This window comes from Talpa europaea (assembly GCF_964194135.1).
Source record: "Talpa europaea genome assembly, chromosome: 14".
Taxonomy (NCBI): Eukaryota; Metazoa; Chordata; class Mammalia; order Eulipotyphla; family Talpidae; genus Talpa; species Talpa europaea.
Window position 1 is genome coordinate 4,500,568 of NC_140082.1, and position 26,977 is coordinate 4,527,544.

Below are 26,977 nucleotides of genomic sequence, written 5' to 3' on the forward strand. Positions count from 1 at the left end.
CTTCTCTGTTCCCTGTGGAGGCATGTGGCGGTGGTGTTTACCCTTCCGACCATCACAGTGCGGTTTGGGGCAAGGCTAGGAGCAGAATTGGTAAGATGGTAATTGGCTAGGTAAGATGGTAATTCTGTGTTGTTCGAGACAACACCAAGCTAGTTGATATCAACCCCATGTTTGCTGTCCCCCCACTGACTGCTGGCAGGCTGAGGGTAGCCTAGGAGGAGGCTCTACACCAGAGTGGGGCTGAGCTTGGGGAACATTGTCTGTGCCCAGCCTGGCTCCTTGGATCACACAGCTGCCTGGCTCCCACGCCCTCCGCCCTGTCCTTCCAGTGATCTGTGACCCCCGTGTCTCAGCCAAGACTCCAGCCTGCTGGGACCTGGGCTCTGTGTGAGCACCTTTCCTTTCCCTTATTGAGCCTCAGTTTCCACCCTTATAAAACGAGGGCATAATAGCAGATCAACAACCTGGGGTGCCGGGGGAATATGTTGATGTGTGCAAGATGACTTGTAAACTGTAAGGTGCTCTTGGAGTCATTGCCCAGGGGAGGTGCCTGCCCAGACAGCAGTGACCAGGTGGAAGTGCTTGCTAGGCCTGCCCAACATTTAAAAATGAGATAATTGCTAATTTTGACAATATTGAGAGACCTCACCTGACATCTGGGGTTAGGGCTTTTCTTAGAGAAAAAATAGAGAAAATCAGGGAAAATCCTGCTGAGAAACAACGGGCTCAAACTAGAAGTAGTTGCTGCCTCTCTAGGGGCTGCCCCTCTGGCACAACTGACCTTCCTTTCTGCAGGTGCCGGATGGGAGTGCCCAGGCCTGTCGCATGAGGTTGGCACATGCACCATGTCATCATGCGTCTCTAGCCAGCCCAGCAGTGACCGGGCCGCCCCCCAGGATGAGCTGGGCGGCAGCAACGACAGCAGCGAAAGCCCGAGGCCCTGTGAGGCCCTGCGGGGCCTCTCCTCCCTGAGCCTCCACCTGGGCATGGAGTCCTTCATCGTGGTCACTGAGTGTGAGCCGGGCTGTGCTGTAGACCGCAGCCTGGCCCGGGACCAGCCCCTGGAGGCTGATGGCCAAGTGGTCTCCCTCGACACTGCTGGGCCCCAGCCCCACCTCTCCAGCCGCAAGCTCTCTCTGCAGGAGCGGGCCCAGCTGGATGTGAATGGACGTATCCACCCGTCCCTGCCCTACTCGCCCATCAGCTCCCCACAGTCCTCCCCGAGGCTGCCCCGGCGGCCCACGGTGGAGTCCCACCACGTCTCCATCACTGGTATGCAGGTGCGTGAGCCGTGGACAGGTGGGGACAACCTTTAAAAGATGGATATAACAAGAGCACATGGTATGACTGTGTTTCTACAACATACAAAACCTGTGTGAGAAGTGAGGATTGTGGAGAGGGGCCAGCCTCTGGGGAGCTGGGCATCTTCTCTTTCTTTATTGGGGTCCTAGTTACATGTATATGTTTCGTCTGAAAAATTTTTCTAGCTGTGAACTTATAATGCGTATTCTGTGTATTCTACTTACTTTCCAGGATTGCGTACAGCTGAATCAGTACACACTGAAGGACGAAATTGGAAAGGTAAATGTCCCAGGGGCCAGGCTGGTTGTCCACACTTAGCAAGGGTGTCTCGCGACTTTGGAGGGAACCTGCTACATCTGGGAGTGGGAGTGGGCCAGAGGAGTTCTTGGAAGCAAGGGGCATGTGTGTGTGTTTGTGGGGGGGGGGTTTTGTTTTTGTTTTGTGGGGGGGGGGTTTTGTTTTACTTTGACATCATGCAAAAACTCAGCTTCCAGGGAAACCCCATGTCACCATGGTAATGGTGATATTTCCCATCACATTAGTGTTGGTTTTTTATCCCTTAAGATTCTCCAAAATTCATTTTTGCTTTTTGCTTTTGTTTTAATTAATGGTCGGTATCATTGCAAGCACCACTCAAATGCCAGTAGAGAACAAGTGAATACTATAAATGAGCAAAGCATGCAGGGTATAAGATATTAGGAAGTGATGTGGACTTTGGCAAACTCTTTTAATATATGCAAATGATTATAGCTCCATATGGCCAGATTTTCCAATTTATTCAAAAGAATCTGGGAATCTGGAATTTTATATCCAGTGTTTCTGTTGTTGTTTTTTTTTTCTTTTTCCTGGTACTTGTCTTTTTTTCCTTATTATGAATAATTGCAAATATACAGAAAAGCAGAGAGATGTATAAAATCAACATCCACATACACATCACTTAGATAAAACAATTGTGAACATTTTGCCACGTTTGCTTCATCTACTTTTTCTTTTTCTTTTTTTTTAAATTCAGGTAACATGGTTTATAACATTAATGTTTCTGTTTTTAAATGTTGGCAACTAATGCAAACTTAGAGGCTGCAGGTCCAACAAAATGCAGCAACAATGCATATTTGGCCAGTGAAGTGCTGGCTTGCAACCTCTGTGTTCGGGTCCTCAGGTCACAGCTCATAACCTCTGCATCATAAACTCACAGGCATCTCCCTTTCTCCAGGGCTCCTATGGCGTCGTCAAGTTGGCCTACAATGAAAATGACAATACCTACTATGTGAGTAGCCATACCCCCTTCCCCCCCCCCCTTCCTCAAAGAAAAACTCTCCTTCCCAGCACCAGGCTTTCAGGAAGGTTTTCTTAGCTGGTGTTCCATTTTTTCTTGGATTATATTCATTTGTGCATTAGGAAGGAAGCAGTTTTTCCCGGAGGGGGAAATGAGAGGTGAAGTGATTGATTCAGAAAAATGATAAAATTAATAAATTTACTGAACGTCTCCTAACCTTATCCTGGACTGCCACTTCTGTGTCCTCCATGGCACTGAGAACCTGGCGGAAGTGAGACTAATTACCCTTGTAGCTGAGGCTTTGCAGTCAGTCCATTGTGGCTTTGAATACTGCCTTTCCCATATGTCAACTGTGTGACCTTGGAAAGTGACTTAATGCTCAACCTGTTTCTCCTGCTGTAAAGCAGTGGGCCCACCCCTCACTTGCCCATCACCCCAGCTCTCTCCTGTCTTGATTCAGTGGCAGTGAGTCTCAGATTTATGGTCTCCCCGCTGGAAGAATTGTCCTGGAGTCTTGAAAGTACCTTCAGGGCTTGAGGGGCTCTGGAAGTCCAGTTTCCATGCACCCTGTAGATGCTTAAGCCACATTGATAATGAGGACAACAAGTGCTGGGGAGGCCTAGAGGCGGAGGGAATGCCCCCTCACCCTTCTCCCTACCTTAACTGGGACTCCGGGTCTTTTTTCCCATAGGCGATGAAGGTGCTGTCCAAAAAGAAGCTGATCCGACAGGCGGGCTTCCCACGTGAGTTTGGTGGTCCAGGGCCTCTTTTCGGAGGTTCAGGGTCTGAGGTGATATAGAGCAGGGGCCACTGAACGGTGTCCCCTACAGAGAGTGCCTTGGGTGGACGTCCTGAAGACAGCACTAGCCCCTTCTGTTGAGGTTTCATTAAAAAAGTTCATAATAGTAATGTAGGTCTCAAATCAGAAGTCATTGGAGGGAAGCAATTTGGTAGTTCCTCAAAAAGTTAAATATAAAGTTACAATAGGATCCAGCAATTCTACTTTTGGGTGTACCTAGGAGAAATAAATAAACATGTCTGTACCTAAGCTTATCCGTGAATCCTTAACAGCACGGGTCATAATAGGCAAATAGTGGAAACAACCCAAATGTCCATTAACACAGGAATGGGTAAACAAAAGGGACAAAAAAAATTCATCCCTTCAGTGGAACAATAATAGCCAGTGGAATATTATTCAACCATAAACAGGAACGAAGTCGACACGGATGACCTTGAAGTTATTCTGCTAAATTCAAGACAGCAGACCCAAAAGGCCATTGTATGGTTCTTTTCTTTTGTATGTAAAATTTTAAGATTTTACTTACATGAGGTGTCCAGAATAGAAAATCCACGAAAACAGAAAGCAGAGTAGCAGCTTCCAGGGGCTGGGAGTAAAGGGATGGCTGCTAGTAGGTATAGTTTTTGGGGGGGTCATGAAAATGTTATGGATTAGATAGTGGTGATGGCTGCACATCTTGAATGTACTTAAAACCATTCTACATTTTTAAATGGTGAATTAAAAATTTTTTAATACCATGGGATATTTGAATTGTAGCTATAAATAATTACAGAAGAACGGGAGGATTTACAATGGAGAACAACAGCTTCTTGCCCTATGCCTCCCTCTTCCTTACAGCATCCCCACTTTTAGCTCTTTAAGAAGCTGGTAATTTCTGTGTGTGATCCAGTGATAGACCTGCGGGTGAGCGGGTCGGGGGCTCCAACAGAAGCCCCCACCAGCAGTGCTGGGCAAAATGTCAGCTTGGGCCCAAGAGAGAAAGTACATTAGAAAAAAAAGACCCACAATCCCCAACCTACCAGCAGGACCCTGCTTTATTCTGCTCACCTCAACTCTAAGTCATGTAATATTTTGTGCCATGGTGTTTCGATCTATAGGTTTTTTACTTCTGACTTCCTCCGAGGCTAGATAAAGATTTGACTTGCTTAAGCCATTTCTTACCTCCCTTTGCCTAACCTGGCAATGGAATGTTGCCGTGACAGCTGCATCCTCTGTCTAGTCCTCTCGTCCCTTTCCTCCTCATTCCAGCTCGGAGGGGTAGAGGAGGCTGTTAGCATCCTCCCTTTTTGCATCCCTCTTCTGACACCTGCACCTTTGCTTTCACTTTTCTTTTTTTAAGATTTATTTTTATTTATTTATGCATACAAGAACTGGAGTGTAGGTCAGAGGTGTGGGGGATGAGAGGATTCACCAGAGACAGAGTGGGGAGCAGAACAGGCAGATCCACTGAAATACACTGCTGAGGGGAGCGGCGGGGAGACAGGAGGGGTCTGCTGCGCCATGTGGATCAGCTCCCTGGCCACCTGGGGATAGAACTCGTCCTACAGTGGCTCAATAGCTTAGTAGCGTGAGACTTAACCCCTGCGCACCAGGGAGGCCCTGCTTTCACTTTTCCAAGACTTGTCACACCTACACTCAGTCCTCACTCACATGTAGGATGTGGCGTGATACGTGTTTTGACTATGGACCTGCCCGTCGTCGGGACCTCCTGTGGGTCACTGTGCTGAATGGATCCCCTCTCCCTTAGGCGTCGTCTTCTCTCATTGGCTCTTACTTTTCCTTTCCCTGATTTCCTTTTTCTATCTCTGCTATTTCCACGAGGAAGGAGAGGAGGGTGGTGTGTGTGTCCATCGGATGCAGGGGCAAAACCAAGCCCTGGAGAGAGAAAGCAATGTACTCCCCCCAAGATGCTGAGATTGCTGAGCAAAAACTGAGACTCCCCCTGCCCCCATACCTCAGTGAATTTCTGATTCTCACCAGGGTCTGGGCTGTGAGACAGGAGCAGGGGTTGATAGGAAGGTAAGCACTGGGCTGGGACTCCGGCCTCACTGGTTTCCGGCAACACAGGAGACTAAGAGATGGCTGCATAGAGCCCCGGTGGCATCCGCCTCTCTGCCCTGCTGAGACCCTCCCCTTTTGGCTGCCCCACCTTCAGCCGCTCCTTACTGCGGGGAAGGTCTTTGCCTTGACCTTGGGGTTATTCATGTCTCTTCCAGGCCTGACCTTGGGGTTATTCATGTCTCTTCCAGGCCGCCCCCCGCCCCGAGGTACCCGGCCAGCCCCGGGGGGCTGCATCCAGCCCAGGGGCCCCATTGAGCAGGTGTACCAGGAAATCGCCATCCTCAAGAAGCTAGACCACCCCAACGTGGTGAAGCTGGTGGAGGTGAGGTGGGGGCACAGGAGGGAGGGGAAACGGTGCTTTGCTCACCCCAATGCTTCGCCTCTGATTTCCAGGGAAAGCCACGTCACACCTGACAGCGTCTTGCTGGCCTGAGTGGTGGTTTTCTCTCCAGGCTCCTTCACTCCTGTTACCTCATCTAATCTGCCCCTCTCTGGACTATTTATTACGCCCATTTGACAGGTGAAGAAATTGAGGCTCACAGGAATACTAAGATTTGCCCTTCACCCATTTCTGATCTCTGGGGCTGTTTTTTCTTTTTACGACATGTTTAGCTGTAGCACAAGAGATGGCAGCTCAAGGCCTCCATCCCCCATCAATGCTGAGTTTCACAGTCAACTCCCTGGTGCCTGAGGCAGCTGTCCTCGAGGAAGCCCGGACGCCCTGATTGACCAGTGGCTCTGGGTCCTGGGGGGCTGTCCCCGGCCCCCCTGCCCAGTAGCTTCTGGTTTCTCCATCCAAGACTCCTTGCCAACCTACCTGTTCTTTCCTTCACCAGACATTTCCTGCACACCTACTGTGTGCCACAGCCCACATAGGCTTCATGAGGCAGCTGAGGTGGATACAGTCTGGTGTCTGCCCTTTGGAGAGAAGGCAAAAGATGAAATAGTGTGAAACCAGAGCAGAGAGGCCAGGAGAGAGAGAGTGTGTGCTCAGCAGTGTGAGGCCAAGCCAGGCGGGCAGGGCACTGCGATGCGTCTTGGGCCCTGTGAATTTTCACCCAGGACCTCTCCATTGTCTCCTAGGAGACTGTGGTTTCTTACCCACACTGAGACACTCCCCAGGAATTTGCCCCCTCCCTTTTGAATCCTCCTTCCTAGGTATTGTTTTGGACCCTTGAGGGTTGGACTGGAAGGTGCTGAGTTTCCAGATGGCCATTTGGACGTCACGCTCTGGGGTTTTTCCTGTGCTGTCATCTTAACTGGGACGTGTGGCAGAAAGCGCAGCCCTCCCGCTGACCAAGGCGGTCATGTGGGTGCTGCTTCCTCCCAGCTCACGTCTTTCCTCTCTTTCTCTCCCTTGCTGTTCATCTCCGTGCCAACAGGTCCTGGATGACCCCAACGAGGACCATCTGTACATGGGTAAGAGAGCCCTGCCTTCTGCCACCTTCTCCCAGGCAGCTGCCCCCGCCAAAGCCAGAGGTCCTCTTGAGGCAGCTCCTGCCCCTGCCTCGCCCACCAGTGCAGGGCCCCTTCCCCTGCCCAGCCAGTCCTCACAGTGAGCCTGGAAGAGAGCAGTATCCCATAAAGTAGGAGATGCATGGGGGGCATTCTTGCTCGGACTGTGCTTTTTTGGCTCTCTGGTCCCTTCATTTGCAAATATGTATGGAACATCTCCTGTGTAGGCAGGTGCCTTTAATATGCTATAAACCTTATCTCCTAGTCTAGCCCCCAGCTGTCCTTTTCTTTTCTTTTTTTTTTTTTTGCTGCACTATCCAAAAGTACAGTAGCAGACATCTTACACTTTAACCCGCAAACACTTTAACACGCATCTCATTATACGGACATTCTCCTACCCGATCACAAACCATTATCACATCCCAAAAAGTCACAGCAGTTCCGTAGGCCGTCCAGGGTACAGCCCTTATTCAAACTTCAGAACTTTTCGAACCTCCCATCGGAAACAATTTACAAGTTACACAGAAAATATCAGACATGGTAACTTAAAAAAATTACGAGAATAAGAAACATTTACTCTAAAAATGTGAAGTTAAAGAATTGCAATGTTCCTCAAAATGTGGCACCATCATCACCTTGAATATATGAGCTGATTTAAGGTGGTACTTGGACAAGCATTTAATTTTGTTTTTAGATTCAATTTACCATTAGTAAAAATAATATAACAAGTATAGTAAACTCATATTATTACCGAGGATGAGGCTAAACATTAAAAAACTGAGTTGATTTTAAGAAAAACATGAAACAAATAATAGCCAGTGTGGTCTGCAGATATGCCAAATTATTAGCATCCGACAAATGGGTGAAATTTGGGGGAAACACAGCAGAAATCACAAAATAGAAAGATAGTTTTTGACCAGGAATGGCACCCCCAGCATAATTTTCTCACTTTGGGCCCAGACCGGACTCCAAATAACTTTGGATTGTTTCTGGGAAGGTTGTTTGTTTAATCAACAAACATTACAATTTGTCAGGCCCTGTTGTATGTTCTTCAGGGAACAAAATTCAAAACCCTCTGTCCTTGGGGCAATTTACGGCCCCAGGGAGGACTGACAGCCACACTCAGAGCCTAAGAATGGTGCAGAAGCTTCCATGGTGACAACACTAAGGGAGAAAAAAGCAAATCTGAGCAAAGGGGAGCCAGGAGTTCTGGGCTGGGGGGCTGGGAAGTGGAGTGGTGCCCAGAGATGTCTCCCCGAGGGGACATCTGTACAGAACAGTGGCACTGGCTGGCAGAGGACAGTTTACACCATCCACGCCATTACAAGGCTTTGCTTTTCACACACCATTACAAGGCTTTGCTTTTCACTCTGGGTCAGAGCGGGCACCATCAGATGATTTTTGAGTACAGGAGTCTAATGAGCATAAACACCTGACATGAGATGCAGAGAGGAGTTTCAGTCCTTGCATCCAGGCTGTGTCTGGTGCTTTTGAGAATCCTGAATGGTGATTTCTTACTTTCCAACCACAACCATGTAGGTGAAGAGAGCAGGGAGCAGACAGGATCCTGCAGCCACAGGCCTGACCTCGCAGGGTAGAGAACAGATCAGTGTTTCATGAGGCTCAAAACTTCCCACCCACCACTCAGCCCCAAGAGTGGTGAAACTTAGCAACCGAAAATAGACCATGTCAGCAGGCTAGCTTCCCCCGTCCCAACTGACTTACCATGCTGGGGTGGGTAGGAGGAAGGTGCAGAAATTGAAGAAGCAGCTCCTGAAAGTTAAGACTTTCCCAGAATGGGAAAGCCTGGGGCTGAGGGGACTGGCCCTGCCCGCAGAGGCCTTACCTTCAATGCCATTGGCTTCTAATCTGAGGTGACTGTAGATGATCCCTGCTTTGGATTGCTTAACACTGGTGGATGAACCCGAAGACAGGGAGGGGGCCTTGTCTGAGTTAAATTCCTTGAGTTATGTTCCTTTGCTGCTCACATCTTTAAGCCTTTCTGTCTGAAGAGCCACCTGGGAAAGTTTTGAAACAACTCTTTGATTTCTTCCATTCACTCTTATGTGGGTGGATGATTCCAGAACAATAGACAACTCCAAAGTCATTCTCCACTGGATTGTGAAATCTGTTTTTTTTTCACTTCCTAAAGTAGTTTCGTATTTCCAGTTATGTTGTCCAGGCAGAACAAAGGGAAAACAACTATGCCATAGGACCTAGAAAGTCCATGTCTAGATATATACCCTAAAGAATTGAAAACAGATACCACATGAATTGTTCATGAATCCTGGAACAGGAATGCTCATAGCTATGCCACTCACGTCAGCCACAGATGGAAACAACCCAAATGTTCATCAGTGATGAATGGTTAAATAGCATGTGGTGTGTCCACATAGTGGAATATTAGATAGCTATAAAAAGGAAGGAAGCACTGATACCTGCTACAATGTGGATAAATCTTAACAAACTTTATACTAAGTGGAAGAAGCCAGTCACAAAAGGTGACAAACTTACTGTATGATCCCATATTATATGCATTATCCAGAAGAGGATGTATTTCTATAGAAACAGAAAGCCGATTAGTGGATGAAAAGGGGAAAAGGAATGGGGAGTGACCACTAATGGGCATAGGGTTTCTTTGTGCGGGTGTGAGGGGCAGAGGGGTAGTTCTAGAACTAAAGAGAGATGATGGCTGCATATCATTGTGAGTACAAAACATCACAGAATTACACACTTGTGTAAGTACTTACAAAAGTAGAAAGTTTCTTAGTGACTTACGTGATGGAAATTTCACCTCAATTTTTTAAAATTGAAAAAAAAAATCCCAACAACCAAAACTACATTCCCTGAACACATTTTATCTAATATTCAGTGGGTGGGGTGTCCCCCCATATACAGAGGCCTGGGAATAAGCTGGTGTGGTGTGAGGCATTTGCATGTCGTATTAGACTATGAGTCCAAAGGGGGCCTGTTGAGGCACGGGGTGAGTTAGCCTTGGGATGATGAGGATCCCTGCCGGCTACTAGCTCCAAGCCAGGTTTGGATTTGGAGTCCTGGCAAGGGTCCAAGAGCCAGCTGACCATGGAGAGTTGAGGAGTGGGAGCAGAACCACATGGCCACTCTTGCCCCGTAGTCTGGCACGGCCTGGCAGCTCCAAGAATGAGGGAGGGTTGTTGAAACCAGTCCTTGCTCTTTCTGGGCACCTGATATCCCCAGAGCTGTTGCTTTGTGCCTTAGGAAGCCAGCTTTGGGGTTGTGTCCCCCTAGACACCTGCCGGCAGAAGGTGGCTCAGGACTGGGTATGGCCAGAGGCCATAGTTTAGTGTCAGTCACAGCTCTGCGACCGCATAAGTATGAGGGAGTGATGAAGGGGACCCACGAGCCACGTCTTCCCTGCTGGCTCCTTTCTCTAGCTCTGGTCAAATGTCCTTGGCTGTTGTGGGTACTAGAAATGAGGCCCGGCGGGGACACAGGGACGACAATCTGACTCCTGCCTCCTGATGGGAACTTAGAGCAGCAGGACTGTGAGTGGTTTAGTAACTGTTCCTCTCCCCAGCCAGGAAATTAGTTCCTGGGCTCAGGATTTCTCAGGACAGTTAGGAGGTTGGGAGGAAGATGGATGTTCCCAATGTAACAACTCACCCCCTTCTCTTTCCTGCAGTGTTTGAGCTGGTTAACCAAGGGTAAGTGTCTCTGCTGCCCTGGGTGTGGCTCCTGAAGCTTCTTGGGGAGCAGCACTGCATGCAGGGTGGGGGCTAGGCTGGGCTGGTGGGAGACGGCTGAGCCCTGTGTGTCTGGGTTGCCTTTCATGCGCGTGTCGCCCTTTCAGGCCTGTGATGGAGGTGCCCACCCTCAAGCCGCTCTCTGAAGACCAGGCCCGTTTCTACTTCCAGGATCTGATCAAAGGCATCGAGTACTGTGAGCAGGGCCTGCGGGAGCCCCCGGGTGGGGTGGTTCGCCATCCAGGTAGCAGGGGAGTAGAAAGTGGAAAGTTTCCTGCTTCCTTTCTGGAGCACAGAATTGCCTGGAGTCAGGGACAGGTGTCCTCCTGGGCCCTTCCCCTGGCCAGTAGACACCCTTTTTCCTGCCACTCAGAAAAGTAAAGGGCCATAGTGGCAGTGGCCAATTGTCCAGCACTTTCTATATGTACTGGACACCATTAGGGGCTCTACTTGCATTGTCCCTGTTTCTTCCAGTAACCTTGGGGTGCGGAGCCTGTTACCTGATTGGAACCTTAGGTTCCTCATCTATAAAATGGTAATAAGATATCTCTCACCAGGGCTAAAATCAGTACACATCAGTAGTTCTGATTGGCAGAAAGGTCGGTGTCATTTCTGCCTCTGCTGGTCAAACATTTTGACTTTTACCCTTGTTTATCACATAAGGTTGTGAGATTTAAACTGGGTAAATGGGAAGCATTTAACACAGGGCTGCGGCCTAGACAGGCCTCTAATAAGAGCAGCTGCTCGTATTACTGATAGCTCTAGCAGTAGCAGCGGCAGCAGCAGCAGCAGCAGCAGCAGCAGCAGCACTAAAACGTAGCTGGCCCTTCCAGACCATAGAACCACCTTCTGCCGTGGACTGACATCCAGGCAGGAACAGTGGCCAAGTCCCCAGTTCTACCTATGGTTCACACTTCAAATCTCTCTGCTGTGGTCATTGTTGGTGAACAGGTTGGGTATTGGCATTGGGGAATGAAAATGAGTTTGTCACAAGTCTCGAGGTTCTAGCTGGGAGCCAAGTTGACAACATTCTCCATGTACTGCCTCGGCTTGGACTCCAGGAGGCGGTTGCTAATTACGGTGTTTCATTCCTCGTTTTTGAGAACAGGGGAACTTCCTTAAAGATATTCTTCCCCCCTATCTTTTGGAGAGTGTGCGCGTGTAGCTGGTGGGTAGGGGAAGGCTGGGGAGGGCCTGAGGCCGTGGGAGAGTCTGCATCCCTGGGCAGTCGGCCTGGTGGAGATGGTCATGTGCCTTTCCTGCCCCCTCTCTCCCATCTGGTGTCTGCCCGCCCCCAGTGCACTACCAGAAGATTATCCACCGGGACATCAAACCTTCCAACCTGCTGGTTGGAGAAGATGGGCACATCAAGATCGCTGACTTCGGTGTGAGCAATGAGTTCAAGGGCAGTGACGCGCTCCTGTCTAACACAGTGGGCACACCTGCCTTCATGGCCCCTGAGTCGCTCTCAGAGACCCGGAAGATCTTCTCCGGGAAGGTAGGTTTAGCCCCGCTTGAGAGGCTGAGTTCTGCCTGTGTCAGGGTCCTTTGGGTTGTAAACAGCAAAAATCCAACTCAAACTGGTGAATCCATTGAAAAGCATTGATACAAGGTAGGGTGCATTAGGCTTCAGGCTTGGCGAGATACAAAGGATTTAAACAGACCTCTTCCCCACTCCTTGAATTGATTCTCTCCCTGGTGGGTTGGTGACCATCACTTCTGGGCTACTTTCTATCAGTTTACCAGCCTCAGTAGAAAAAACATTCATCTTTCTAAAGAATTCTAGCAAAAATCCTGTGATTGGCTGATTGGCATAGCATGGGTGATGTGCCCACCCTGGAACCAATCACTAAGCCTGGGGGAAGGTAGTTCTGTCATTGGTCAGGCCTGGGTCATGTGCCCATCTTTGAACCAGTCACTATGGCTTGGGGGAATGATGCTTTCACTGGCAGGCAAAGTCTATGCCCACTCAGAGGCCAGGGGGCAGTATCTGCCTTACCCTCTATACCAGGGACTGAGAAGCAAGAAGGTTCCCTAAAGGAAAGCTGGAGATTTGGATGCTAGACAGGCAAAAGCAATAGATGTCTTCACTGTCCTGTCCCCATCCCCTCATGCAAAGCTCTCTTTTTCTTGCAGGCCTTGGATGTTTGGGCCATGGGTGTGACGCTGTACTGCTTTGTATTTGGCCAGGTAACAGGGTGGGGTGTCTTGTCTCCTGAGTGTTGCCGTGCAGCCCCTTTGGATTAATCGTCACCCCTACAGGGAACAGAACTGATTCATTTAAACATTTTGTCCTTAAATTTCCATGGCTAGATATGAATATAAAATTTTTTCAAACGTACATATCTGTATATGATTATTACATTTGTGAAAAAATCATCTATTAAGGCAAAAGAATGGATGGAGACTCTAAAGTTTGTAAATAGTTGATGAATTTTGGGCAAGGACAGTAAACGTACCATCTCTGCCCATGTCTAATCCTGAGACAGACATCACTAATCAATAACCACACACTTTCTTCCTGAGCCAACATTGCTTTGCTGTTCCCCTTAGCAGAGTGTCTAGAATTTGTTGGAGGGATAACATTGGAATGGGAGTTAAACTCCATTAGGCATCATTGATTTAGGGAGTGCTGTTTGGCTTTTTGTTGATATTCAGGGGCTTTTGTTTTTAACTCTGAAGTTCTGTGGACAATAACAACATGATTTTTTTTGCTTTCATGAACTTGTGCTCCATTTGAAGAAAGCTTAAGTAACTGGACCCAGAAAAAGTAAAGGAGTTTATAATCTCATGCCAGTGTTGATTAGAAAATAGTCAGATAGCAAAGGTGAAAGAATTGTACAGCAGACACCTGTGCACCCACCCCTAGGGTCTATCAGTATTTTTTGGTGCTTGCTTTCTCACATGCCTATCCATCTTTAGTCTGTCTTACATTTTGACTCATTCCCAAGTAAGTTGCCAACATTGACATTACCTTAGGTGTGCTTCAGAATGCAATCATTAGCTAGAGCTCAGTACTTGTGGCTCTTTTTTCTTTTCAAAGATTTATTTATTTATGCATCGAAGAGCTGGGGTATAGGCCAAAGGTGGGAGGGGAGGGGGTTGAGAGGATTCACCCGAGATAGAATGGGGAGCAGAACAGATAGATTAACTGAAATACATTGCTGAGGGGAACAGCAGGCGAGACAGGAGAAGTCTGTTGCACCATGTGGGTCAGCTCCCTGGGGGGGATTGAATTCAGGCCACGGCAGTGATAGTGTGATAGTGTGATAGTGCTGAGACTTAACTCCTATGCCACCAGGGAGACCTTCTTTTTTTCTTTTTGGGGTAAAAATGTGTATATACTGAAATATACTGATGTGTTTAATGTTTAGTGGTTTCTGTCGAATGGATATATCTGTGCACACCAAACTCCTATCTCAAGTTACTGCTATTAATGAAATCATTTTTCTTGGGTAACCAGGTAACTTTCAACTACCTTTCCCACCCTCTGAGTGCCACCACAAAGCTTTCTTTCCCCAGCACAGTCACTGAGTTCCCCTTGGGTCAGGCCCTCCAGAGGGTGTAAGCATCAATTTGTCACCCAAGAGTTAGTGCACGAACGGGCTTCAGAGGCTTCCATTCCAACTTTGCACTTCCCAGAACATGTCACTTCTCTGAGCTTCTGTTTTTCTCTTCCATAAGATGAGAATAATACTTATATATTTTATATGGCTTCTAAGAGGATTGACAGAAGTAATTCACATGAACTCAACAGGTGTTTTGAGCCCCTATTTTGTGCCACGGATGTTCCTAGGCATTGGGGGTTTGGCAGCGAGACAAAGATCCCTGCTGTCTTGGAATTGACATTCCAATGCAGGAGTTCATAAGCAATAAACAAATCAACAGGTAATGTGACTCAGGGATAAGCTCTATGATGCGAAATCGTGGGGAGTGTGTTTTAGACAGGAGCTCAGGGAAAACCTCCCTGAGAAGGTGAGCTTTGACCAAGACACCTGAAAGATGGGCAGGAACAAGCCATGGGGGGAGGAACATTTCAAGCTGAAGGAACAGTCAACAAAATGCTGGTCCTGAGAAACCTCAGTGCAGGATGTGGCCCCAGGCCAAGCCTCACTGGCACTGCTATTTGCATCTACAGTGTTTGTGTTGTTCTTGGTATTATAGTTCACCTGGCAGGTGGGTGAGGAGGAGTATTTGCTTTTGCCTCGGTCAGGAAACCAAAGAAAGAACAGCTACAGAGGAAAGCTGCAGAATGGCTAGGAAAGTCTGTGGCCCCTCTTGCGGGATATTCCTGGTCCTTCTAGAACTTGGTGCCAGTGAGGGGCCGGGGGCAGTGGTGGGTGGTGGGGCACCACTCCTTCTCTGGAGCACTGGGCCACTGGGCTGCTGTCTCTGCTGTAAGCCTTGTGGAGTCCCGCCCACGCAGGTAGCCCTTGTAGGACAGATGTGGCTGCCACTGACAACTGACCGGCCTTGGCCTCTCTTCACAGTGCCCATTCATGGACGAGCGGATCATGTGTCTACACAGTAAGATCAAGAGTCAGGCCCTGGAATTTCCAGACCAGTGAGTATCCTGCTCCGTCCCCAGTTGCCACTTTCTCAGAGCCCTCAGGGTCCCTCACATTTGTCTGTTGCCTCCAGGCCTGATATCGCTGAAGACTTGAAGGACTTGATCACCCGCATGTTGGATAAGAACCCGGAGTCACGGATCCTGGTGCCAGAGATCAAGGTACCTGTGGCCGGAGCTGCCCCTTGGGGCGTGTGCCCGGGCTCAGCCTGTGTCCTCTGCTTGGAATTGTTTGGCGGAATTGTTTGGCTCACCCTGCCTTGGCCCACGCCCCTCCGTCCACAGGGCTGCTCCCTCCTTGGCACCACTGCCCTCCCATGCCCTGGGGCCTCTGGGCTGCAGGGGACTGGCAGGGCTGGCGAGGAGGACTTGGGGGCTGTGTCCATTGTGATGTGGAAGAGCAGTCTGCTGCAGCTGGACAGCTGGCACTCGCTCCTGTTGGCTTGGCTCCGGATGGCTTCCACCCTCCTTGGACCCACCCCCACCAGGAACTGCCCTGTGCCCTGCTGTCAATGTCCTTCCTTGAGCCTGCCCGGCCCTTTAAGAAACTGCAGTGAGACTGGGAGCAATTTGACTTCCCCCTCCCTGCCCCACCAGCCTGTTGAAACCCACCCTGAGGGAGGAGAAAGCACTGCTAGGACTGACCCCACTGTCTCCCCTATACCTCGGCCAATGCCATGTGCACACATCTGGCTTTTTAAGAAATCTACAGACTTGCTTCTAGAACCCCTGGGTACCAAGCAAACTAGCTTTTAAAGAGGGGGACGTGCGAAAGGCCACAAGGGCTCGGACCCCTGGCGTGGTCGTGGGGTTAGACCCCTCCTGGGCCATCTCCTGATTGTGTCCTTCCAGCTGGTCTCACTGTGCCTCCTCAGCCTCTGTTTCCCTGCTGGTGAAGTGGGGAGGCTGCTGCTCTGAGCTGTGTCTTCCAGCTCCACCAAGAGCTGCTGAGGAGTGACAGGTACTCCTCGGCCGCCACACAAGGCACAGGCCAAATTCCATCACTCCTGCCAAGACCTGGGGCCAGATGGAGAACCTGGCCCAGCACACACCCAGCTCGTAGCTGCCTCCCATTCTGTCTCTCCGTCTTTTCCACGCTTTCTCCCATCTCGCTCACCCCCATCCCTGCCTGACTGGCCAGCTCTCTCGCACGCCTGACCTCAGCCACTGCCTCCCCCACCCGCCTCCCGACCTGGCTCCGCTGGCTGACAGGGCCTCCCGGAGCAGTGGCGCCCGCCCTCACCCCTCCTGTCATTCGTTGAAGCTGCACCCCTGGGTCACCAGGCACGGGGCGGAGCCGCTGCCATCGGAGGACGAGAACTGCACCCTGGTCGAGGTGACCGAAGAGGAGGTCGAGAATTCGGTCAAACACATTCCCAGCCTGGCGACCGTGGTAAGGCGGGACGAACCACTGACCGAGAGCAGGGACAGAGAGCCCAGGCAGGCCTGGCATCTGGGAAGCCGACGGTGGGCCTGGGCCAGGGGGTGGCGGGTCTGCCCCCAGCCGCAGCCACCAGCCTCGGGCCTTGGTCACCATCAGGCCGATGCCCCTCACCTTCTGAGCTTCAGTTCCGTCTCTAGCCAGATCCCAGGTTACTTCAGAGAGAAGGGAGGGCTCCCTTCAGAGTCCTACTGCCTTTCTGGAATCCCTGCTTTCAGAGCATGGCGGGGCAGGAGGAAGAGCGTGGCAGGGCAGGTGCCAGGGTAGGACCCGGAGCCGCCAGCTCTCGCAGGACATCACCACCCAGCTTCAGAGGGGTGGCTTAGCCGCATGCCTGCCGTGTGCATGGCAACCAGGGCTGGGGCAGGGGCTCCTACTTCACACTCCTCAGAAAGCTCTTCCTGGCTCCCAGGGGTGGCATTTTTGCCTAGGAGCCTTTGGTTCCTCTTTTATGGCCTTATATTTGGGTCCTGACCAGGATGAAGGAGCCAAAAGGTGGAGTCCTCAGGTGTAGTCTCAGCGATTCTGGGAATCACCCACTTGCCCAGCCCTTGCCCAGAGGGCTTCTGGCTCCAGGAGGCAGACTTAGGGATCTGGGGCCCAGGCAGCAGTCCCAGGGGCAGAATCCAGCTGGCTGCCCCCACCCCTGCCCATGGCCGCCTAGAATGCCCCAGATGTGTTCGGCCCAGCCCAGCCCAGCCCCAGTCAGGGCCCTGGGCGCTGAGAAGAGACCCAGAGGACCGTCTGCAAAGACAGTGTCCTGCGTTGAGTGCGGGTCCCTTTGGGAGCCCAAATGCTGGCTCTTTCTCTTCCAGCTTCGCACCTCTCCCGCCTGCTTCTCCACACACTTCCTCTCTCCTCGCCCCAAATCTGAGGTAGTGCTTCCATTCACATCCTCTTCCTCCTCGCCACCTGGGCCTTCTGCATGACCTTCACTGTTGAAAGCTCACCCACACCCACTCTCTCTTTCCCATTCACCCGCCACACCCGTAGGTGGGGGCAGCTGGTGTTAGACCCCGCGGCGCCCACCTTGGGTTATTCCGTACCAGGCTCGGATGTGCTGGTCCTGAATCAGCCCCCTCGCCACCTCCCCAGCTCTCAGCGTCAGGTTCTTGGGAGAAGGTGCCTGATCCTAGAGTTTTGAGAAAGCCGTTGATCATTCAGGAAATGCTTCTTTTTTTTTTTTTTTGTTAAAGTTTTTTTTTTTTTTTTTTTTAGAGACATGTTTTATTTATTTATTTTATTTGTTTGTTTGTTTTGTTTATACATGCATTGGGTACAGTCAGAAGCGCGGGAGGGTGAGAGAATTCACCAGAGCCAGAGCGGGGAGCAGAGCAGGCAGAAGGACCGAAGTACACTGCTGAGGGGAGCAGCGGGCGGCAGGAGAGGTCTGCGCGCCATGTGGGACCCTCCTCCGGTGGCCGGGGAGCAGCCGGGGATTGAACCGGTGCTGCAGAGGCTGTGGGCAGCTTCGCAACCCAGCGCTCAACCGCTGCGCCACCGGGGAGGCCCAGGAAATGCTTCTTGAACACTGAATGGTTTCTCAGGCCTGTGCTGGGGGCCGGGGGAGGGCCGGGTATGGTGATGAAGAATCCTGCCTTCCTGGAGAGGCAGGCGCTGGGCAGACAACCGGCAACAGATGTAAGACGTAATAGAGGCACTGCAAGGTGTACCCCTACAGAAGGGTTTGCCCTGGGTGGTGGGTTGGGGGAGCCTTCTGGAAAGAATGATGTGCCCTGAGAGGATGCAGGGTGTTGACCAGCTGAGGGAGGAGCAGGTCGGTGAAGGGTGCTCCCAGCAGAGGCAACAGAAAACATCTTCCATTGGAGAGAGCTGGGCCTGTGAGAAACTTCGAGAAAGCCAACGCTGCTGAGACAGGGCTGGGAAGGTGGAGGGTGGGTGCTGTGAGGCTGGGAGTAGGTGAGGTTGGACTATACAAGGCCTGAGGCCACAGGAGGATAGGATGTGGCTGCAGTGCAATCAGAGTTGGCCTTGAAAAGATGCCGTGTGGAGAATGGACTTTGGGGCTAGGGAGGAAGTGGGGGCTGCTGCAGCTGTCCAGGAGCCGGGTGGCCAGAGAAGGAAACAGACATGAACAAATATCAGCCCTCGTGGGGCTTCCGACCTCATAAGATAGATAGAGCTGGGGAGAGGCCGCTCCAGTGTGGCCACACGGCAGCAGGCAGTGGAGGGCAGGCAGAGCAGAGGCTTTGAGGAGCTGTGTGCTGAGGACCTGGAAAGTTTGGCTGGTTTCACACGAGAAGGGGCAGGACAGGGAGTGCTCTGCGTGGGGGGTGACCCCTGCAAAGCCAGCGAGAAGGGGCTGGTGTGTTCTGGGAAGCAGAGTGCATAGGGCTGCAGTGAGTGATTTGCCAAGGCCCAACCTCCGCTCTCCAGGGCAGCATTTCTCTAATCAATTAAGGAAGAATTCACATAACAAACAATTAACCATTTTAATGTGAATAATCTAGTGGCTTTTAGTACATTCACAGCATTGTGCACCCACACCCCTCTGTAGTCCTGACACATTTCCATCACCCCAAAAGAAACCCCGAAGTAGTTCCTTTGTCCTCCTGACACCCATCCCTGGCAGTCTGCTTCCTGTCCCTCTAGATTTGCTCAGCTGGTGCTCGACGCAGCATGTCAGCTTTCGTGTTGGTTCCTTTCACTTACTCAGGTGCCTGAGGTCCCTCCCCGTCGGCCATTCCCTCTCATTGGGCTGACTCTTGCTGGTGTGTGGACTGAGCACTTCCCCATCGTCAGTTGATGGGCATTGGGTGGTTCCACCTTTCCATCAATCGTCAATGGGTCGTTTTTAAACACTTTGTTTCTCAGCAGCAAACTCTCACTAAGAATTCAGACTCACAGTCAGTGCTGGAAACAGCTTGAGGAAGCACCTCACTGTGCTTGGAGTGGGTAGGAGCCAGCCTCATGGGGTGCTGGGTTGTTTCCTTGAAAATTCTTTCAGGGATACGGCAGCCTAAGGTAGCGCCAGAGGTGACGGGTTCACTCCCTTTATCCAGAACCTTCCATGGCTCCCTGGCCAGCAATGGGATAAATTCCCTACTCCTCTGAGTAAAGGATTCTAAGTCTGGGAGTGAGGGAATCTGATCTGGGTTTCAGAAAGGATAGCGTTTCTCAACCAAGTTGCACCCCAGCCTATGTTGGAGTGGATGAGGTGGGGGACACCAAAGAGTTCCACTGCAGGCCATGGACAGGGCCAGCCCCCTGTGTCCCTCAGACTTTGAAGCACCTGTGGGACCACTGGACTCTCTTGTCCTTGCACCAACTGGCCTGTGGATCAGCCACCCTCAGCTCCTTATTTCCACGGCTCCTTGGACTTGGAAGGTGTTTCCCATTCTTGAATAAAATGCAGCCCCCAGGAGAAACCAGTAGCCTTGTTTGCTGCTTGTGGGGACATAAAGTGGCTCAGCCGCTGTGGAAAACAGTCTGGCTGTTCCTCTGAATGTTAAACACAGAATTACCATATGATCCAGAAATTCTACCTCTGGATACACCCAGGAGAAAGGGAAACATTTGGTGTAGAAGACATATGTCCATACAAAACCTGCACAGATGTATTCACAGCAGCATCATTCACAATAGCCTTAAAGTGTAAACAACCCAAAAGTCCACCTGTGGGTGAACTGATAAACAAAATGTCTATATCCATGACAAAGGAATATTAGTAGGCTGTAAAGAGAAAAGAAACTGACTTAAGCTATACTGTAAATGAGCCTTAAAACATGCTGACAAGAAGCCAGTGAAAGAAGAGAAAGTGAAAGAAGCCAGCTATCAAGGCCACATACTGAAGAGTTCATTTATATGAAGTATCTAGAACAGGCAAATCCAGAGACAGAAAACCAGGGTTGAAGAGGAAGGGGAATGGGTGGACTGCTAGTGGGTGCCGGTTTCTTTTTGGGGATGTAAATGTTCTGAAATTAAATAGTGGTGATGTGAATATAGTAAAAGCCATTGACGTGTACCCCTTAAAATGGTAAATTTTAAACTCTGTGATTATATTTTCATTACAAAAAAATGTAACCCCTTATTCCTTCCCTCCCCCCAAATTAAACATGGGAGGCAATAGTTGCTTTCTTGTTTGGGTCGTTGCGGACAGCTGTCACGGAAAATTAAGGTTGATGAACCATCCAGCAATGGCGCAGATGGGGGTGCAGGGTAGATGGCCCCTATGTCCAGGAGGGACAGCACAGGCCAGCTCTCCTGGAGTTCCGGGTCTCCTGGGCTAGGCCAAGACTAGATTATGCTGGACTTTGAATGTTAGACCTTTACTTGTTGGCAACAAGGGAGCTGTGGAAGCTTTGGGGAGCAGACTGGCCAGCCTGGGGATGACTTTGGCTGGCCTCTCCCGGCTGGGAAGGGTGTTGCCTGGTGTCCCTCCACAGCCCAGCATCACCTCAAGCCCTGGGAGCTGCCGGGGCTGGAGGAGGAAGGCACCACTGGGACTCCGTGCACGCGGGAGGACACTGCCTGGACTCTGGACTCTGCCCCGTGGCTGAGCCTCCTCTCCTCTCCCTCAGATCCTGGTGAAGACCATGATCCGCAAGCGCTCCTTCGGAAACCCATTTGAGGGCAGCCGGCGGGAGGAGCGCTCCCTGTCAGCGCCTGGAAACCTGCTCACGTGAGTGTCACCGGTCTTCCCCTTCCCCTGGCGCTGCGCTGGAGGCTGAAGGCAGGGAAGCCCCGCAGGTCACTCTGCAGGGGCCCATCCTGGGGAGACCTGGACAGTTGCTGGTTTTGGTTTCACCCTCTTTTGCTGACAGCGAATCCACACTGGAGTTTTGCCTTTCTCAGTGGGGTGTGCACTTTAATGGGGGGAGGAGGGTGGGAGGCTCCTGACAACCAGAAAGTGCTTTAGTGGCACAGAAATTGCATGCCTGGTGCTCACCCGAGATGGGTGAGCAAGGGTGTCTTGCTGAGGGGACGCTACATGTCCCATAACGCCCGGGTAGGGGATGGGCACCCCATGGGTCCCAAGTGTCCCCTTCTCACTTCCCTTTTCCCTTCCCTCTGGCCATTCCAGCAAAAAACCAACCAGGGAGTGTGAGCCCCTGTCCGAGCCCAAGGTAACGCCTGCCTGCTGCCTGCGCCTAGCCTCTGCCGGGGCCTGGGGGCGGGGGCAGGTTCAGGGCACGGGGCTCCCCATCCAGGGGGATGTTCCCTCCAGCCCGGGCTGCCGTGCCGAGGCTCACCTCTGATCTCCAGACCCAGGATGAGCACAAGGGGCATGGCAGGCCACGCATGTGGGGTGGGGCTGCAGGTGCATGGCGCTCCACCCGGAATGCCTGTGACTTCACCCAGGTCTTCTGACCCAGCTGGCACCCACAAGGGCTTAGTGCACGTCCCTGGCATCGAAACTGTGTCCTCAGGCCCCAGGTCCGCCCCTGCTCTGGGGCGGCTGGTCAGAATAGTTCAGGCATGCTGCTCCCAGCACCCACCAGCCTTCTCTGATGGGGTGACACCCAGTACACAAGCTCCCCTCTTGCCTGCTATAAATTAGTGTCAGTCCCCTGCCTTGGGAGGGTCCAGACCTTTCCCCCTGGCTGGTCCCCCCTCTTCCACGTGCATCGGTCAGTGCTCCCAGCACCTCTCAGGACAGATGGGAATTTTTGTCTCTGTAAGACTGAGATGACAATCACTTGGCACCTCTGCTGCCACTTGCCGCCTCTCCCCTCCGCCCCACCTGTGCCCATGACAGGGGCCACCTCACCCTCTCATCTGCACCTGGGAGCTCCAGGCAAGCATTCCTGTGTTGTAAAAGCAGCTTTAGTGAGACACCCTACAGTTCACCTCCTCGGGGCAGAGTGTATAATTCAGTAGTTTCTAATATATTCACAGAGTGGTGCATCCATCACCACAATCAATATCTGGGACATTGTCATGAGCCTGAGAAACCCCACAGCCTTAGATATCGCCACCCGGCACTCCAGCCACTGCTTATCCTTCAGTGTCTAGAGATCCGCCTGTTCTAGACATTCCACTTCCGTGGAGCCCTACACTCTGTGGCCTTTTGTGTCTGGCTTCTCCCACCCAGCATCATGATTTTGAGGCCATCCATCCTTGTTGTAGCGGTGCCAGTACTTCATCCTCCATCGTGTGGCTAGACCACAATTTATTCATCCACTCATCTGTTGATGGAAACCTGCCTTGTCTCTACTTTGGGCTGTCTTGATAATGCTGCTTCGAACACGCACAGGCACGGGCATAGCTAGTTAGGAATTGGCTTATGAGATGAAATTTAGTGGCTGTAGGAATCAGGAGCTTCTAATGTAGGAGAAACACTTGTTTGGGGATTAGTCAAGCTTTTCTGGAGCAGGGTGGCAGCACTTAGCAGCCCAGTGGTCATGGGCAGCCTGAGAAAGCTGCCTTGTCCCCCCAGGTTGCTCCCAGTGTCCTCTGAGCCCCCCCCCAGGGTGACAGGGAGGAGAAGCCTAAGTCACTGGACTTGGGTTTTTTTCTTCTCAACCTTGGTTGCAGGGTTTGCCTCCCAGCTGTATGCAAGTCTGTCCTTTGTTTCTTTTTAAATTTTCAATGAGATCAAAGCCTCAAGATGCCCTCCAGGCCAAGGCTGGCCCAGAGGGCTTCCTTCTCTATATGCGCTCACCTGCAGCCCTAGCGACACTTGGGGGTCGACACTTGGGGGTCGGCATCCTTGCCCTCAGCCTGCAGGTGGGTCGCCTTCCAGAAGGTCAGCACTATGCAGCTCGCTGGGCTTATCAGGTGGTGGGACCAGGAGCCCAAAGCCACCAGCTGGCTGCAGCGTGACCAGCGGGTCCGAGCAGGCAGCTGCCAGGGCAGAAGTCCAGGGCCTGCTCTCCTCCCCAGGAGACTTGCTGGCAGAAACATAAACCACCAATGACTAGTTTATAAACAAAGCAGGATTTCTTCCTAGGAATGAAAAGACACCCCGCCTTCTCTCCCTGGTGCAGGGAGGGAGTTTCCCTCTGGCCAGGGACACCAAGACACCTGGCTGTGTGGCCTGCCCAGCGGCTTCCTTAGCAGGAGCTCTGCTGGATGGTGGCAAGGAGTCTGGGTCGGGCCTGGGCCTGCCTCTCACGTCTCCCAGCAAACAGGCCCACCTTGGCCTCCAAAGGCTCTAGCTGGGGGCGTGTCTGTTGTATAGTTTCTTGCAAATGTGGTTTTCCATTACAGAGGGCATACAAAGTCTCCTTTGAACGTTTTAGACATGCAAAGAAAGGGCGGTGGGGAGGAGAGGAGAATCTAAAAGTAATTTAGTAAATAAGGTTGGGGGGGAAGGTGGGAGAGGCTGGTGGGGGCTGTGCCAACACTGCCCAGGGCTTAACATCGCTTTTCTGTTGGGGAGCAGGAAGCAAGGCAGCGAAGACAGCCTCCGGGGTCCCGACCCGCCCCCCGTGGGGGAAGAGGAGGTGCTCTTGTGAAAGGCGTGTCCCCTGTGCTGAATTGGGACGCCGCGGCCCCCAGCTCCCCCGCCAGCATGCATCCGCTGCAGCCCGAGGAGGCCATGGAGTAGCTGCTCGGATGGAGTAGCTGCCGGGACGGCCCGACCACGCATGCGCCTCACCTGCGCCTCACCTGCGGGGCCGCGCACCCTGCGTTCCCCAGCAGCATGTCCTATGGAAACCCTGCACGTGTGTAGGGCCTTGATCGTCATCTCTGGTTTGTTTTATTTTTCTTTGTTGTTTTAAAGGGGACAAAAAAAAAGAGACTTCACTCCGTGACATCGACCTAGGCCGCTGGCTGGCTGAACAGGCAGGTGTGAGGAGTTGCAGACCCAAACCCACGTGCATTTCGGGGACATTTGCTTTTTAAAACGTTTTTATGCCAAAAATTCTTCATTGTGAACTCAGAACCATGTCAGAGATAACCAAGTGAATGTGTGTGGGGCTTGAAAGTCGTGAAAACTGGTCAGAAACTCTGTCGTGTGGTCTGAGACCAGCGGAGTTGACTGTTGCATTTGAAAAAAGAGCAGGGGTGACTGGGGCAGCCCCACACCCGGGAACCTTCTGGAACCTGGACTGGAGGGGGCAGAGCAGGGCTTAGCCTGCCGCAGCTGCAGCAGGCAACTTTCTCCTGAGAAGGACTTTCAATTTTCTTTTTTTTTTATCAGTAGCGTAGTCATACAAAGAGAAAGGGCTTGAAGCTTCACTGCTTCACAAAGAGGGTTCTCGGACCCTAGAAAGGGCATTTGGTGGTGGGAGTGGGAAGTTCCCCTAAAGGACGGTGGCTCAGCTCAGGCGGGTTTCTGAAGGAGTGGACTGAGCTCTAGTAAATCTCGTTTAATTATAAAAACTTCAGGGTGAAATCCTACACTTCCATGTACATTACATGGCATCAGAGTAAACAAAAAAGTTTTCCCATCCTCTAGCTAGACTGAACTCGCGTTCAGACGTTATTTAGCGCTTCCAGGATCTAGCCCACGGCTCCCGACACGTGGTTGGAGTTAGACCCAGTGAGATGCTTAATGTAGAGTAGCAGCTTAGCTTGTTATGACCTGTGTATCTAGGGGCCACTAAGGGTTTGATTTCTTCTTAAATACTAGCTGATTGTTGTCGTCTGTGAAATACCCAGTTTCTGAAGGGCCGGTTAGGAAACCCTTTCAATCGCCTGACATGCAGAGGATGGTCCCGACTGGCCAAGCTCTGTTGGGATCCGTACTGAAACTTTGGGGCACCTTTTGGAGAAGCTTGTTGAAGCCCAGGGCACTCCTCAGGGTCGAGGGAACCAGGTCTTGTCTCGGGAAGTTCCCTTTTGGAGCCAAAAGTCCAGAAAGAAAAAGTTTACCTTTTTGACTCCCAATTAATATGGGGGAATTTGGTTGCGGTTCAAGTGCATCTTCTTGCAGAGCTGCATGTGGGTGGGTATGACATTGTCGGAAACCGGGAGAACTTTGCCCTGGGCCATTCCCAGCACGGCTTCCCGCTGCTTTCCCCAGTTCCGAAGTCTGGCTGCGGGGGGCGAATGGGTGGGCAGCAGCGGCAGGACCCGACCTGCGTTCTGTAGCTCTTGTCTGGTCAGCATTGGTGTGGATCTCCGAAGCGAGCCTTTGCTCCCCGGCCAGTGTGCTCGCTGAGCCCGGCTTCCAGGCTTCCACAGATCTTCGTGAGCTCTTGACTGTAGTTACACTTTCCTGTTCTCTCGTCGACAGTACTGCGGCAGAAAATGCCGGTGGCCACCCCAGGCAAAGGACCCTGACGGAGGTGGTCTTGCCGCCCTGCTTGCTTTTTCTAACTAGTACTTTGCTTGCCCTCCTGCCCTTGTTTAAATGTATGGGCTCCACCCTTCTGGGAGCAGATGGGCTTTGGTTAGTTCGCAATAAGCACCTTGTAGCAGTTCCAGTCACGATCCTGAGTCATCGTCCCAGCCTGTCTGTGCAGACTCGGGCCTGGCCCAGGGGCTCCCCCAGGGAGGGCGTGCTGGTGGCTCCCCGTGTTTACACAACCGCATTGGGCATTGCGGTTCCTCCCCGCAACGAGACTCTCCACGTGTGGGGTGCCAGGCAGTACCCAGGCTGTGGAGGCAGGAGGCTTGGGGGAGGCCCACATTCGTAATTTTTTTTTTAACAAAGAAACACCAAAGAAAGTGATGGAAAGGACCCCACCCCCGTGGAAAGTGTAAGTGGAGCCGGCGATAACAAAAAGCGTTAGAGCTTCCTCTTTTCTAGCACAAACATGCGTTTTGAAAAGCCGGCCCTTTCAGGAAAGGGGAGAGGCTGTGGTGAGCAAAGTGGGCACCATTCATGGCTCTGGTTGTTGACTCATGTGGGGCCCATTTGGTGCACCTGTGGCCTTGAAGGAAGCACAAGTTCCCCCATTTTTCCTCTGCCCAGTTCCCCTTCCCCGTCTGTTTGCACAGGCTGGCCAGTGGCTCCCCAAAAGCCTTATCTAGCCCCTTGTTGGCAGTAGGGGCTGGCGAGGCCTCCTCCCCGCGGCGTTGATCTTTCCTGTGAGTTGGGCTCCTGTCCTCAAAGCCTTTCTGGAACAAGGAGGTGAAAGGACACCTGTGCACCTAGATGCGCAGGCTGGGCCTGTCACTCCCACCAGGTCTCCGGGGGAGCTTCATGTTCCTGAGGAGGGAAGCACCATGCCCTCCACTCGCTTCCAAGGTGCTAGGGAGGGTTTCAAGGTCGTTGGCTCCCGTCTTCTTCCCAGCTTTAGGGACCGAATTTCGTGGGACTGCTGACTTTTCTATTCTGTGACTGACTCAATGCCCGATGCTTCTGTTTTATTCCTGATCCTTTCTACTATGCATTTTCCTTTTATCAGGTGTACAAAGTTAAATACTGTGTATTTATCACTTAAAAGTACATGAACTTAAGAGAAAAAAAATAAGCCTTTGGTGTTTTTCCACAGAT

The 26,977-nt window shown here is 51.5% G+C and overlaps 1 protein-coding gene across 5 annotated transcripts; it reads left to right on the plus strand.

Annotated features, from left to right (window-relative positions):
• Positions 1-845: 845 nt before the first annotated feature.
• Positions 846-24,355, plus strand: CAMKK2 (calcium/calmodulin dependent protein kinase kinase 2; the record flags this gene model as incomplete). Of its 5 annotated transcripts, none has more annotated exons than XM_084253010.1 (16): positions 846-1,280; positions 1,534-1,581; positions 2,516-2,569; positions 3,270-3,321; positions 5,627-5,760; positions 6,821-6,857; positions 10,555-10,576; positions 10,723-10,811; positions 11,914-12,113; positions 12,752-12,805; positions 15,106-15,179; positions 15,257-15,344; positions 16,447-16,575; positions 21,165-21,265; positions 21,668-21,710; positions 24,314-24,355. In XM_084253010.1, the coding sequence occupies 16 exons, from the start codon at positions 846-848 to the stop codon at positions 24,353-24,355; spliced, it is 1,602 nt and encodes a 533-aa protein (XP_084109136.1). The 5 variants fall into 5 exon arrangements, with proteins under 5 accessions (XP_084109136.1, XP_084109135.1, XP_084109137.1 ...); XM_084253009.1 differs by lacking the exon at positions 24,314-24,355 and adding an exon at positions 23,972-24,136; XM_084253011.1 differs by lacking the exons at positions 16,447-16,575; positions 24,314-24,355 and adding an exon at positions 23,972-24,136.
• Positions 24,356-26,977: the final 2,622 nt, after the last annotated feature.